At 41.3% G+C, this 14,033-nt stretch overlaps 1 protein-coding gene and 1 long non-coding RNA gene across 4 annotated transcripts in view; both read left to right on the forward strand.

The window, feature by feature from the left end:
- The window catches only part of LOC311445139, a 91,125-nt gene extending 82,769 nt beyond the window's left edge, over nucleotides 1-8,356 (forward strand). For all 3 annotated transcript variants that reach the window (XR_014698232.1, XR_014698233.1, XR_014698234.1), the window contains exon 3: nucleotides 5,438-8,356. This is a non-coding gene — a long non-coding RNA (uncharacterized lncRNA). The remainder of the gene's footprint in view (nucleotides 1-5,437) is intronic.
- Nucleotides 2,482-8,356, forward strand: LOC311445136 (uncharacterized protein). Its single transcript, XM_084536886.1, has 2 exons — nucleotides 2,482-5,704; nucleotides 6,839-8,356. The coding sequence occupies exon 1, from the start codon at nucleotides 3,403-3,405 to the stop codon at nucleotides 4,666-4,668; it is 1,266 nt and encodes a 421-aa protein (XP_084393012.1). The 5' UTR covers nucleotides 2,482-3,402; the 3' UTR covers nucleotides 4,669-5,704; nucleotides 6,839-8,356.
- Nucleotides 8,357-14,033: the final 5,677 nt, after the last annotated feature.

Consider the following 14,033-nt stretch of genomic DNA (forward strand, 5'->3'; position numbering starts at 1 on the left):
TGGCATGCATAAACTGGTATCAAGATAGAATCCCAAGACAATTGCCTCATGGAGTTGTTTTTCTCTTTTGCCTTCTTGAAACTTCTTTAGTTTATTCACCATCACAGATAGATAGGACTTAAAAGGTAATTTGAAACAGCTACTGCTGTCTCCCCTGATCAAAGAGTTTTAAAATCACATTTGCTGTATTGAAAATACCCTAGAGAATGGAAGGAATTATGATTTGCAGTTGTCTGATTAGAAGAAGAAAAATCAGAAATTAATTTCAGTGAGTTCTACACTCAGCATCTTTTGAAAGTTGGAGATAAGGTGATCTTATTCCTAGATCTTACGTTGTAAATCGAATGAAGAATAACAAAATGATCTCTCATCTGTGTTATTAATATGGCATATACTCCTCAATGTCTATCAGAATAATGGCATAATGAGCAGAAAGAAATGGAGGAAACATACGTAAGTGGATGACCATAGTTTAGTTTATTGCTTTTGTTTTATTTTAATATGCTTTTCTGTGCTGGAGGGACCATGTATTCAGCTTCTTGTTGGCCTGGAGCTTTGGGCGTTTTGACAGATAGATGAGGGATTGGATGTATGTGGCTTTTGGTGGCACTTAAAAAGGAGTAAGGCAAAATAAGTTGTCAAGAAAAAAAAAAGTCAACTTTGTAGTAGATATTCTTCCACAGCCAGTTTCTGTTTCTTCCTCCCTTTGATAGTGTGTTATGAGCTCAATGAACAGGTTTGTCTCTCTCTCTCTCAATCTCTGTATTTCCTTTCATGGTTTGATTCAGGCTCTCAGTGGAGCCTCATCCCTATTCTATCTCAGGAATGTGTAGGATTTTAATTTTCTCAGTACTCTTCTACTGAATCCTGAACGTCTTATCTTTGCTGAGTCAAATTGTTGCATGGCTGTGTCTGAAGCTGAAGTGTGTCCTGAGGGTACTGGGAGCTGGAAGGCACTGAGCTGAGTTTAATACCCTGAGCTGGAAAAAGCTGTTACTTTTTAAAAGGGTTTTACAGGGTTTAAAAAAAAAAAAAAAAAAGATCCCTATTGCTGATATCAGGATCAGATTCTCCAGTGTAGTTATCTGCAATTTAACAAATTGTTAAATTTGTTTTCCTTATCATTTTTTGTGGTTTATTCTTACCCTTTAGTGCTTATCTCATTAGTGCTCCTAATGAGGGGTGTAGCCCTAGTCCTTTTGCTTACGCAGGAAAGATTTGTGCTCCAGGAGCTGCTTACAAAACTTGTCACCAGTCATTGAATATGTTGATTATTAAGGAGTTTTATAGTTTTTCATATTCCCTTTTTTATCTCTTTCTTGCTGGAATTGTCCTTCAAATTTGGGAAGTATGTATTGATTCCTTCAGTCCATTCACAGAAACATTTCCATTTTTGTTGGCGTGTTTTCCCATGTTTACTTAGTGGCAATGTTTTTTAAAAATGCGAACATCATGAATTTATTTTAATAGTTCTGACTAATGATTGATTTTTTACCCATTCTTTTGCTCTGTATTTCCCTTGGTATTTAAATATTCATCTAAACTGGCATTACTTAAGCATTAGGTAATAGTTGCTTACAAGAAAGCTTATTTTATGGATGATTCTGAAGAGCCACCTGTAGTATGTGAATTGAACTTGAATTGGAAAATCCCATTATCGAGTGTACACAGTCGTTTTCTGCATCTCCATTATGTGCATAGAATTTTGTGCAAATAGTAATAACATTGATTAATTTTAGGCATGGTAAATATGCAAAGTGGGAAGAGGTATCTAAATGCTCAAGCTGAATTTGCAAAGACTTGTAAGAGCTAAATGAAGATTCTGTTAATGTAGAACAAGGTGCATGCAATCTCTAATGAACCATTTTTGGCTGGATTTTAATGCAGACAAACAGTATTGTCACTTGCCTGATTAAGCAAAGAAACTACCTCAATTTATAATTTGGGATAATCTCTGTTCTCCTCTGGCCAACACGGACACGAAGATGAGGACAGAGTGGGATTGCATAAGGACAGAGTGGGATTCATTTTAACTTGATCATTTGGCTTGGTATGCAATGGAAGTAATGCAGTTCAGGTGGCTTAGAAATTAGTTAATATAATTTCTTAATATGCAATGTTTAATTGTTTTACTTGTGGAAAGCATATCTAAATTAGTAAAGCTTGTCTCAGGAAATGTTTCTGTGTATGAAGTCCCCAGCAGCGAGGTCACCAGCACAGTAAGATCCCAGGTATGTTCACAGTAATCAGAAATGTCAGTTGACAAGCTAAGGAAGGAAATTTTGAACTTGCTAAAGAGACGCACTCCTACAGCAAGGCTTAAAGACATGGGTAACATTTCCATTTGTGTTCTACCATTCATACTTGATGAGAAAATAGAGGCTTTTTTTTTTTTTTTTTTTTTTTTTTTTTTTTTTTTTTTTTTAAGTGATGAGGACCTCTCAGTCAAGACAAATGAAGGTTGGTCTTTAATGCTGTAGCTACTAGCTGTGTTCAGAGCTGAGAAACAGGAGTTACTTCAAATACTCTTGGACTCTTACACAAATGTTTGAGGGCTTCACTTTGCAATATACATGTATATGCACTATTACACAGATAACCCTTTTCCCCACCTCTTGTTTTAACATCTTTTATACTCTTTTTCATTTTCTTCTTTTGATTTTGCTTTCATTGTCTACCTTTGCCAGTTCCCTGCATTTTTCCTAGTGCTGCCATGATCCCGTAAGGCTCCAGCATGCCCTGACAATTTTGGTGTTTGGGAAGAGAAGAGAAATCTCCACATGCCCCCAGATCCACACTTTAATCATTTGCTGCTTGCTAAGTATCCTGTGTCTAATCCAAGATCCTGCTGTTGCTTGGTGTCTTAGCCCTCTCTGGGCTGAGTTTGACCTGACATAGTTTATACACTGAGAGAGAAGTGTTTTTCTCTGTGACAGGATTCCTTTATAACGTGAGGAACCATGGATAACAACAAATAAAAATCAGCTAAATGGGATACCCTGCAAGCTGAAGTTGAACTTGCATCTGCACACACACTGATTCTTCACCCTACCTAGTGAACCGTCTTTTTAAGTTGCTTTGAGTGAAATGAATAGGACAGATTTCAATAGAAATAGTCTATGGTGATGTTATGCGATGGAATTTTAAAATCCCACCATTAGAAACTAATTCTAGCTTCAGTTTAGAGAGAGGAATCAGGGATTGTTTTGAAACCCTGGCAATGCCCAAATTATCATGGCTTGTAAATCCAATGTCAGAGCCCTGATGTTCTCAGCCAACCAGGGCCATATACTCTGTGACAGCTTCAGTTTTTGGTGGCCTAGGAAGACTGTACAAACACAAGACCTCCAGCTAATACAGTTTTAACGCGACAGTAAAATTGGCGTAGTCGGCAGGATTGCTATGGATAAACGTCTGCAAAAATACAAATGTGCCCCTTCCCAGGCAGGGAAGAAGTTTTCCCAAAAGTTTTGGAAAGATGAGGAGAAAGTGGTAGAGCGCATTGAGCAGTGTCAGGCTTCACGAAAGATTGGTCAAAGAAAGGGTAAAGGTGCGATTTGTGCTGTGTTAGGAGCCTGTTTGTCTTGTGCTCAGCAAGAAGCTAAGGAAACTCCTGCTCCCAAACTGATCTCTGATGTGGAACATACCACTTTGAAATCAGAGAATGAAATATTGAAGTCATCATTGGCCTTTGAAAGGGAGACGGGAAAAACATTAGGAATCAGAGTGGATAAACTTTTGGATGAAAATGATAAACTTGTGAGTGAAAATGCTAAACTTGTGAGTGAGAATAATCATCTTAAACAATTGCTGGAGAGGGTTAGTCATCTGTTAAATAAAGTACAGCCTTGCGCTCCGGTCAAGCAGATTCGTGGAGTGCTGCATTGTGTAGAACCTGAAAGCTGGGACAGTGATTTCTGGTCTGACAGTGATGATGGTGTTGAAGAGATTTCTGATTCTGAACCTCAATCGATTTCCTTGAGACCTTTGGTTAAGACTGAGACTACTGTTGATGATAATGATGAAATCCGTACTACTGTGCGAACGATTCCGTTGTCACCAGCAGAGTTGGTTAAAATACAGGAGAAGTTCTCAAGGCGGTCAGGGGAATCAGAAGTGGAGTATGTGTGTCGAGTTTCTCTTAAAGGAGGAGATCGAATGATGTTGTGTAAGGAAGAAGTAGGAGGCTTTTGGAGACCTGGAGTATTTTTAACCACCACACCAAGAGCTGACTTGGCTGTAGCAGTACAGAAAGCAGCCTGCATTCAGGCGATATATGAAAGAGATAAATTAAGGAAATCCCCGATGTTAGCTCCTATTGACCCGGTTCAATTAACCCCTCTCATCCGTGGACTCCCTGATTGTCTTAAGATGTTTGTAGCAAACACCCAAAATCACATACTAGCTGCTTGTAGGGATGATGATAGTGGTTGTAGGCGAAATCCTAACTCCCCTATTCCCACCTGGAGTGAATTGGTACAAGACATAGATAAGTACGGACACCGAATGGGCTGGATAAATTCAGCCAGCATTAAATCCCAAGACCACTCTCGGCGAGTCTGCCAAATCCACACTAAAAATCCCAGATACCCCAAATTCAAAGAGAGGTTCAAACCTAATAGGGAACAGAGTGAGTTGTGGTGTCGGAACAATTCAATGGCTCTCTAATGAACACTCTGATCCTATCATTGCCATTCCTGTTGAACCCCCCAAAAAATATTGGTAAATTTTCGTATTGATACCAGGACCCAAATGTCAGTAATTACACATGAGACAGAACGAACCCTGAGCATAACACCTGGTCAACGCAGGGTTAAATTCACGGGAATCAATGGTGTGGAAAAACAATGCCCCACTGCAAAAATTTCTCTCTGGTTGCCAGAGGAACAAAAATTAACCAGGATAGAAGTATTAGTTGGTGCTGCATATGCTAATATTTTAGGATTTGACATACTGCATGGTTGTATGTGGAAACTCCCTGATGGAACTGTGTGGAGTTTCGCAACACTTCAAAGGGATTCAGGCACCATGAGACTGAGCCTGTTACAAACATCCATACCCTTATCCCCTGCTAAAATCATTAATGATCGGCAATATCTGTTGTCAGCAGCAGTATTTACGGGGATTGACGGGGTGGTAACAGAATTGGAAAAAAGAGACATTATTAAAAGGACCCATTCACCTTATAATTCACCAGTGTGGCCAGTAAAGGAACCAACCAGGCAATGGCATTTTACAGTGGATTACAGACAGCTGAATGCTAACACTACACCTTTGACTGCCGCAGTTCCAAACATGGCAGAGATAGTGAAAGCCCTCTGTGTATCTAACAGTAGTAATAGTGCTAACTACTATGCATGGGAAATCAAAGATTGCTCTTTCTAACCCTGCCGGTTGAATACAACCGAGCATATTTTATTTTCTTTTGTGTTCACAGGAACCCTGAGCAAACTGTATATGGACAGCTGGAAGATGACGAATCAACAGTTTGGATTAATAATGCTATGCTTTACCCCGACCTTGATGCAATTACAGACCTTAAAGGAAACTTAGCTACTGTGGCTGTGCATGGAGCTGAGGTGTTTCACCATGGCATTTAACCATGTATTGTCACAGTATAGCACAGTCACTGGAACATCTCAAAACAGAAAGGACCTAAATCTCTCTACTTTAGTTCTACATGGAAACAAAATATTTTCCAAAGGTGAATGGAGTTGGAACAATTCTCTAAGAATGGCTGAACTTCAAGCCATGTCTGGACAGACAATCCACTTATAATCGGCCGACTGAAATTAAGACAGTATACATTGATTCACCAAACCTATAATTGTGTACTGTCTTTGGGGTTACAGAGGCACAGAATTACTATTTGAATTCATGGTCAAAGGATAAGAAGCCCCTGCCTCCGCAGATATTTGAAAACGAACCGACTCAGCCTCCCATTGGTCTAACTCCTTCCATCTTCAATACAGGCCCTTACATAATTCAATAACAAATTCTCTTTGACCCTAGTTGGTCCCTAAAAAGGGCCACGGGATGCAACTGGGTTATTAGGGACAGGATTAGGTATATTAAATAGCATTGATGCTGAGGTCCTCATGAGTAGAGTAACTGCTACTACAGATGACCTAAGGAAACTGGAACAACCAATAAAATCATCCTTATTGGCTTTAGGAGCAAATCAATGGCTTCTATATCATCAATTAATTGTAAATGCCCTTGGAAAAACCCAAGGCAATACCTTCCTTGCCTTGAGCTGCATCCAAGCGCAGTTATGGATACAATCTGTAGCAGCAGCTATTATTAGAGAGGGAAAAGGAAGAACTTTGCCCACTGAAATTCGAAAATTGATTTGGGATAATGCTTCAGAATTTGAAAAAGAATTTCAAGCATGGTGGCAATTAGTCAACTTTACCCATTATGCAGAAAATGATAAAATTGTTGCCTTTATACTTACTATAAGTAATGCCACTGTATGCAATGTATATCCAATCATTGCATTAGGACTCAATCATAATGGAACTATACTTTATCCTAAAGAGCATAAAGTATGGGCCCATCAAAAGGGAGGAAAGTGGCAAACAATTGATGTAAATGCATGCATTGTGCATCTGTGAAAATAACACACTGGAATCTCAAGACATTTGTCTTGACACTGAGCAAAATATTTGCCACTTTGAGATATATCCTAATGAAACCCTTGAAACTGTACTTGTATATATTGGGAAAGGTTGTGTTTGTATGAGAACTCATTGTGATTCCATAGTCGTAGATGATACAGTGGTAGATACCAGTAATCACTCTAATGTTTGTGTTTGCAATTTTACCAAAATTCTAGGATGTGATTTTAAATACTCAGCTCCTGTCACTTCTTATCAACTTATTGCATCTAATTATATTCTGCTTCATGAACTGCTGCTACTCCTATTGGAATGAACCTTACCTTGGTGAAGAAATTGCTGGTACGTGAGGACCTGAAGCAGCTGATGGCACAAGTCCGAGAAAATGGACAAAAGACTGATTACTGTCCATCATGATGCACAAGAAACACATCGAGTGATGGAAAGAGTAAAGAGAGATGAGAGACACCTTTGGTGGGACACTTTGGATGGTCGCCAGCTGCCACAGGAATCTTCTACAAGATGCTTCACCCTGTTATTGTTCTGTTAATACTCACTGTATTATGCTTTATACTGACAATTAGTTTGTATATTAAACTCTGGTTTATGATGAAATGTTTGGCATCCCTACAAAATGTACATACACTCGATAAACCTCAATCCGAGAATGTTTGTGATATCCCCGACATATTCCAACTGTCGTGAAGCTTGAGTGACTATAGTCACGGGGTGGATTATGTGGTGTAAATGCCTGAAGTAACTAGGAAAATAAAACTAACATTCACATTTTTAAGGAAAAGGTACAGCATTGAAGAGGCTTTCAGGGTAGGGCATAACTGCATTATCTGAGCGTTCCCTAGGCTCCCAGCCTTAGATGCTATCGCGCTGGGAAACTTGGTGTGCTAGCTCTAAGGATCAGCACGGAGCGTAGAGTGGAGTGGAGTGGAGACACCACGGCTAGGCTCTGTAATCAGATGGGACCTCGATTGTTCTTGTGCACAAAGCTGCACTTTTTGCCACCCTAAGCCAAAGACCTGTCATGTTTTGACAAATGCTGTACCCTAGTGTACTTTTTGCTCATTATAATATCATTATAATACCAAAACACACCTCCATCCCAAAAGCTACCCGCCTCCAAGGTGCGACCACCCCTCACTGAGCATGCGCTCTGAATTCCTCGGAGCCTATTACTTTAAACGGAGACGGGAAAACTTTACACCAATCATAACTAAGATATGCTTGACTAGAGCCACTCAAGCTCCACCTAAAAGACAGAAAATAATATAAATTGGCCCAAGAGAGAGGGGATGTTAGGGAAGATACCACCGTCAGGGGAGATACCATCCTGAGGACAACATCCTTAGGACCTCCTGACTCCTGGGATCAGTCGACGGGCTGAGCCTCTCTTTCCCCCCCCCCATTGGGACGCCTTTGGGTGAGATCTGAATACTTGCTTATAGATCTCTATAGAGTCTTTGATCCTTTTAACGCGTTTATTTCTAGGCTGCACACCTGTGACACCTGTAAACACCTGTAACATCTATAACACCTGTAACATCTGTAACATCTATAAACACCTGTAACATCTGTAACACCTACAACACCTATAACACCTGTAACACCTATAACACCTGTGTATTTTATGCATACTAGCTTGCTTTTGCAGACAGTCACTATCACCGGCAATCCAAAAGAACCTGATTATCTGTTGCTGTAATAAACCATACTTGATTGCATTGTGATAACTCTCATTGAGTGCAATGAGGGTGAGGGTGGTTATCCGTGATAGTTCAGTGTTCTGAATCTAACCAGACCCCCAGGCGGTTAATGCATTTTTGGTGAATGTCTGAACAGACCCCCAGGCCGTTAATGCGTTGATGGTGAATGTCTGACTGGACCCCCAGACGGTTAATGTGTTTTTGGTGAATGTCCGACTGGTTCAGTACCCTGAATCTGACCAGGCCCGTAACGGTTAATCAGCTACACCCCTTAACGCGACAGAAGAATAGCTACAGAGACTACTTCCCAAAGGAAAGGACATGGATTCTGAGGTAAAGAGAAATGACAGATATGCCATTTCTATGTGAGACGTGAACTTACTTTATAAATTTAGAAAAAAGGTTGTTTAGTATTTTCCTCATGTGGCAACTTGGACTCCAGCTACTATCTGCTCTGATGATCATCTATAATACTAGATGATGACTTTGTCAATGGTTTGCAAAAGTTTGATGTACATGAGATTTTAAGTAATAATTCTCTAGAAGAAAAGGAAGCAGAATATTTATGTAGAAACTCTGATGTGGTTGGCTGAGCTGACAAGAAATTGCTGAGATAGGTTGATGTCATACATGTAACAAGGGAAAGCTACAAAGGTCACTCATGTCCTCATGGGGAACTTCAGCTTCCCAGACATATTCTGGAAATGCAATACAGCTCAGAGGAAGCAGTCTAGGAGGTTTCTGGAGAGCGCCGAAGACAGCTTCCTGACGCAACTGGTTAGTGATCCTACCAGGGGAGGTGCCCCACTTGACCTTCTGTTCACAAACAGAAAAGCACTGGTGGGAGATGTGGTGGTCGGGAGCTGTCTTGGGCAGACCATGAAATGGTAGAGTTCTCTATTTTTGGCGAAGTCAGGAGGGGGACCAGTAAAACTGCTGCCTTAGACTTCTGGAGGGCAGACTTTGAGCTGTTAAGGACACTGGATGGCAGAATCCCTTGGGAGGCAGTTCTGAAGGGCAGAGGAGTCCAGGAAGACTGGGCACTCCTCACGAAGGAAATCTTAATGGCTCATGAGTGGTCTGTCCCCATGGGCCCAAAGATGAGCTGGCATGGAAGAAGACCGGCCTGGCTGAACAGAGAATTGTGGCTTGAGCTTAGGAGAAAAAAGAGGGTTTATGATATTTGGAAAAGAGGGCAAGCCAAGCAGATGGATTATAAGGATGTTGTAAGGATGTGTAGGGACAAAATTAGAAAGACCAAAGCTCATCTGGAGCTCAATCTGGCTACTGCTGTTAAAGACAACAGAAAATGTTTTTATAAATAAATTAACACGAAAAGGAGGACTAAGGAGAATCTCCATCCTTTACTGAATGCAAGGAGAAACTCAGTGATGAGAGATGAGGAAAAGGCTGAGGTGCTTAATGCCCTCTTTGCCTCAGTCTTTAGCGGCAAAACCAGTTACTCTTTGGATACCCAGCTCCCTGAGCTGGTGAAAAGGGATGGGGAGCAGGATGTGGCCCTCACAATCCACGAGGAAATGGTTGGCGACCTGCTACAGCACTTAGATGTACGCAAGTCGATGGGGCCGGATGGGATCCACCCAAGGGTACTGAGAGAACTGGCAGAGGAGCTGGCCAAGCTGCTTTCCATCATTTATCAGCAGTCCTGGCTATCGGGGGAGGTCCTAGTCGACTGGTGGCTAGCAAACATGATGCCCATCTACAAGAAGGGCCGGGGTAGACCCGGGAAATTATACATCTGATAGTTTGACCTCGGTGCCAGGGAAGGTCATGGAGCAGATTATCTTGAGTGTCATCACGCAGCACTTGCAGGGCAAGTAGGCGATCAGGCCCAGTCAGCATGGGTTTATGAAAAGCAGATCCTCCTTGGCGAACCTGATCTCCTCCTATGACAAAGTAACAAGCTATGTGGACAAGGGAAAGGCTGTGGATATGGTCTACCTTGACTTCAGTAAGGCCTTTGACACCATTTCCCACAGGATTCTCCTCAAGAAACTGGTTGTGCTGGCCTTGAACTGGCGTACACTTCGCTGGGTTAGAAACTGTCTGGATAGCCGAGCCCTAAGAGTGAATGCAGTCAAATCCAGCTGGAGGCTGGTCACTAGTGGCATTCCCCCAGGGCTCAGTACTGGGACCAGTCCTCTTTAATAACTTTATCAATGATCTGGATGAGGGGATCGCGTGCACCCTCAGTAAGTTTGCAGATGACACCAAGTTAGGTGTGTGTGTCAATCTGCTTGAGGGTAGGAAGGCTCTGCAGGAGGATCTGGATAGGCTGCACCAATGGGCTGAGGTCAACTGTATGAAGTTCAACAAGGCCAAGTGCCGGGTCCTGCACCTGGGCCACAACAACCCCAAGCAGAGCTACAGGCTGGGAGATGAGTGGTTGGAAAGCACCAGGCGAAGAAGGACCTAGGAGTATTGGTGGCTAGTCGGCTGAATACGAGCCAGCAGTGTGCTCAGGTGGCCAAGAAGGCCAACAGCATCCTGGCTTTTATAAGAAGCAGTGTGTCCAGCAGGGCTAGGAAAGTGATCGTCTTCCTGTACTCAGCACTGGCGAGGCTACACCTCAAGTACTGTGTTCAGCTTTGGGCTCCTCGCTACAAGAAGGACATCGAGGTGCTTGAGTGAGTCCAGAGAAGGGAAATGAAGCTGGTGAGGGGTCTGGAGAACAAGTCTTATAAGGAGCGGCTGAGGGAGCTGGGAATGTTCTTCCTGGAGAAGAGGAGGCTCAGGGGCGACCTTATTGCTCTTTATAAGTACATTAAAGGAGGCTGTAGCGAGGTGGGGATTGGTCTATTCTCCCATGTGCCTGGTGACAGGATGAGGGGGAATGGGCTAAAGTTGCGCCAGTGGAAGTTTACACGTAGGTTGGATATGAGGAAGAACTTCATTACTGAGAGGGTTGTGAGGCATTGGAATGGGCTGCCCAGGGAAGTGGTGGAGTCACCATTCCTGGAGGTCTTTTAAAGATGTTTAGGTGTAGAGCTTAGTGATATGGTTTAGTGGAGGACTTGTTAGTTTTAGGTCAGAGGTTGGACTAGATGATCTTGAGGTCTCTTCCAACCTAGACAAATCCGTGATTCTCTGATTATGAGAACCTTTATGATTTTAATCTAGGTAGAAAGAATATAGGTGGGACAATGAGTATAACAGTCTGTCTTTGGAAATCTAGTAGATAATGGTTATCTTACAGTCTAAATAAAAGTACAAGTCATTTTGTAATTGAGGAATATTGAGGAATATAGAAACATAGAATAATACAGTTTTGAAACATCCTGTGAACGTTTCTAATGCAACTGCTGAAAGCAGGCATAATTCCAGTGTTGGCTTGGGTATCTCAGGATCTTGCCTGGTAGACCTTTGAATATTAAAAAGGGTAGAGATTTCACAGCCTCTCCTGGCAGTCAGTGTCTTTGCTGAAACACACTCACTGTGAAAAATGTTTTCCTTGTGTCCAGATGGAATTTCCCTTGTTGCAGCCTGACTGTTGCCTCTCTGCTCTCTGTGCATCTCTAAGAAGTCTCTGGTTTTGTCTTCTCTATCCATCCCAACTTTAGGAAGTTAAATGTAGTGATAAGATCCCCTCTGAAGCTTTCTGTTCTCTAGGATGAACAAACTCAATCCTCTCAGCATCTCCTCATGGAGCAGATGCCATGCTCCAGTACCTGACCATCCTCGTTGCCTGCTGCTGCCCTCCCCCTGTTGGTAGTTGTCTCTCTTGAAGAATGGCATGTAACTGTGAACCCTCAGTTGACATATAGAATGAATATAGGTTCTTGATTTAAATCAAATCACTTCAGAAGGGCAAAAGTTTCTGTGACCTAATTCATCCCATCCAACTCCAGCTGCCATGTACTGGAGGCTGTTTTTACATACACAGAAACAGAAGGCACCTGTAGACTCCTGGTTGGCTACATATGACATTCTCCTTTATTTTTATTAAAGAAAAAAATAGTTATGAAGGCTTATAAGGAAAATTGTACCATGGATATTGGCTCTGTTCACTTTGTCCCACAGTCTAGGAGCAAAAGCTTGCAAACACAGCGTAACTAAACTGTTACACCGTGTATCTCCATGCCATGTCAAATATGGTGTGACAAAACTTTGCCTTGTAGTAGGGAGGGACTGCACAAAAGATTTCTAGAATTGGAAAATTTCTTGCTTGTTGGTTTCAGTCCACTTCTGTTTGTTCCAGTTGTGTATGGAAAGAATGAGGAGATGGTCTCTTGCACCTGATTCTCCTCTTTTTAGTATCCTGATTGCTCTACACCTGCTTATAAAGATCAATATTTCATTAGGTAGCAGAGGAATAGCACTATAGCAGAAAAGAGCCTGGCTGCTGCCAGAATTGAAAGCTCAGTGTCCAAAGACAATGTTTTTTTTTTTTTTTTTTTTTTTTTTTTTTTTTTTTTTCCGGAAATGAATGAAAATCTTTTGGTAACTGAGCAAGTGACAGTGTATTTCTACAGACTGCTGGCAGGGTGTAGCTCTTACCCTCGAGATAAATTATCTTCACCAAATCTTCATTGAGTCAAGAAAATACCTGATAAAAGTGCCAAAGGAAACATTTTAGCTAAATGGTACCAAGCAAGGATGCAACAGAATACCATACAACAATGTTCTGTTTAACTTCATGGGTGCATAGTGCATGGAGATACAATATCTCTTAATGCTTTTTTTGTCCTGAAGCTTTCAGTTCTCTATTGTGAGACTTCTGGGAATAAAACCAGCACAGTTAGGCTTTCTCAGTAGCTTTTTTCCAGGGTCTTGGAAAGTGTAGGTGATGTTCTTCTTAATTAGATTTTCATAATGAATAAGAACCTGTATTATCATGTAATGAAATGTAGTAATCATGATGGGTACAGATATAATTAAAAATCTTTGTAGCATATCATGAATAAATACAGGTTTTCCGCAATGAAGACATTTTTAAAGATTAGCAAAGGCATTATTTATGTTTGCAGGTTTGGAGCCAAATGATTTACTAGCTAATGGGAGGCATGAACCTATTGATTTACAGTGTTTCACAAGTTTAGCAAAAAATTTAGCCCCGTATTCCTGGAAATTTTCATTAATATTACCAAGCCTCAGTACAGCTGAGATTCCTCTCAGTACAGAGGATATACAACAGATCCAAAGGGCCCTTAAGAAACTTCATTATCCAGACTGTTTCTCTGATGCCCCCAAAAAGGGCACCAACAAATGTCAGGACTGAAAGGTATTATGATTTGCCTACTGAATAAATTATGCTGAATTTAGAGATAAAATGAATAGGAATTACAAACTTAGAGGAGGAATTTCCCATACTTTTATAAAATATCCTTTTCAGTACCATCAATGTTAAAACGTTATCCTTCTCTGGCACAAACTAATTTGGAGTACTTGTGAGGTACCATTTGAGAGGACACAGGCCAACACTGAGTGGTGATGAGGCAACTTATCATGATGGGACATGAGGAGGATGGGATTAGTAACTCATGCAGGATTTGTGAAAATAATGAATGCACTGGCTGATGCTGTTTGGGAAGGAAATAGTTCCAACCTTGGTAATAACCAATAACTGGAAACAGTGATATAAATAATCCTAAATAATGTGCTAGAGTTGAATTGGGGTGATGGGCAAAAGGGGAAAAGAGCATTTCAGCCATTTGTTGAAGGACATACAGACCTT

The sequence above is a fragment of the Aythya ferina genome, assembly GCF_964211825.1.
Source record: "Aythya ferina genome assembly, chromosome: 15".
Taxonomy (NCBI): domain Eukaryota; kingdom Metazoa; phylum Chordata; class Aves; order Anseriformes; family Anatidae; genus Aythya; species Aythya ferina.

What these genes read in the sequence shown, in the direction of transcription:
- LOC311445136 (XM_084536886.1), top strand. Translation starts at nt 3,403, where the DNA reads ATGGATAAACGTCTGCAAAAATACAAATGTGCCCCTTCCCAGGCAGGG.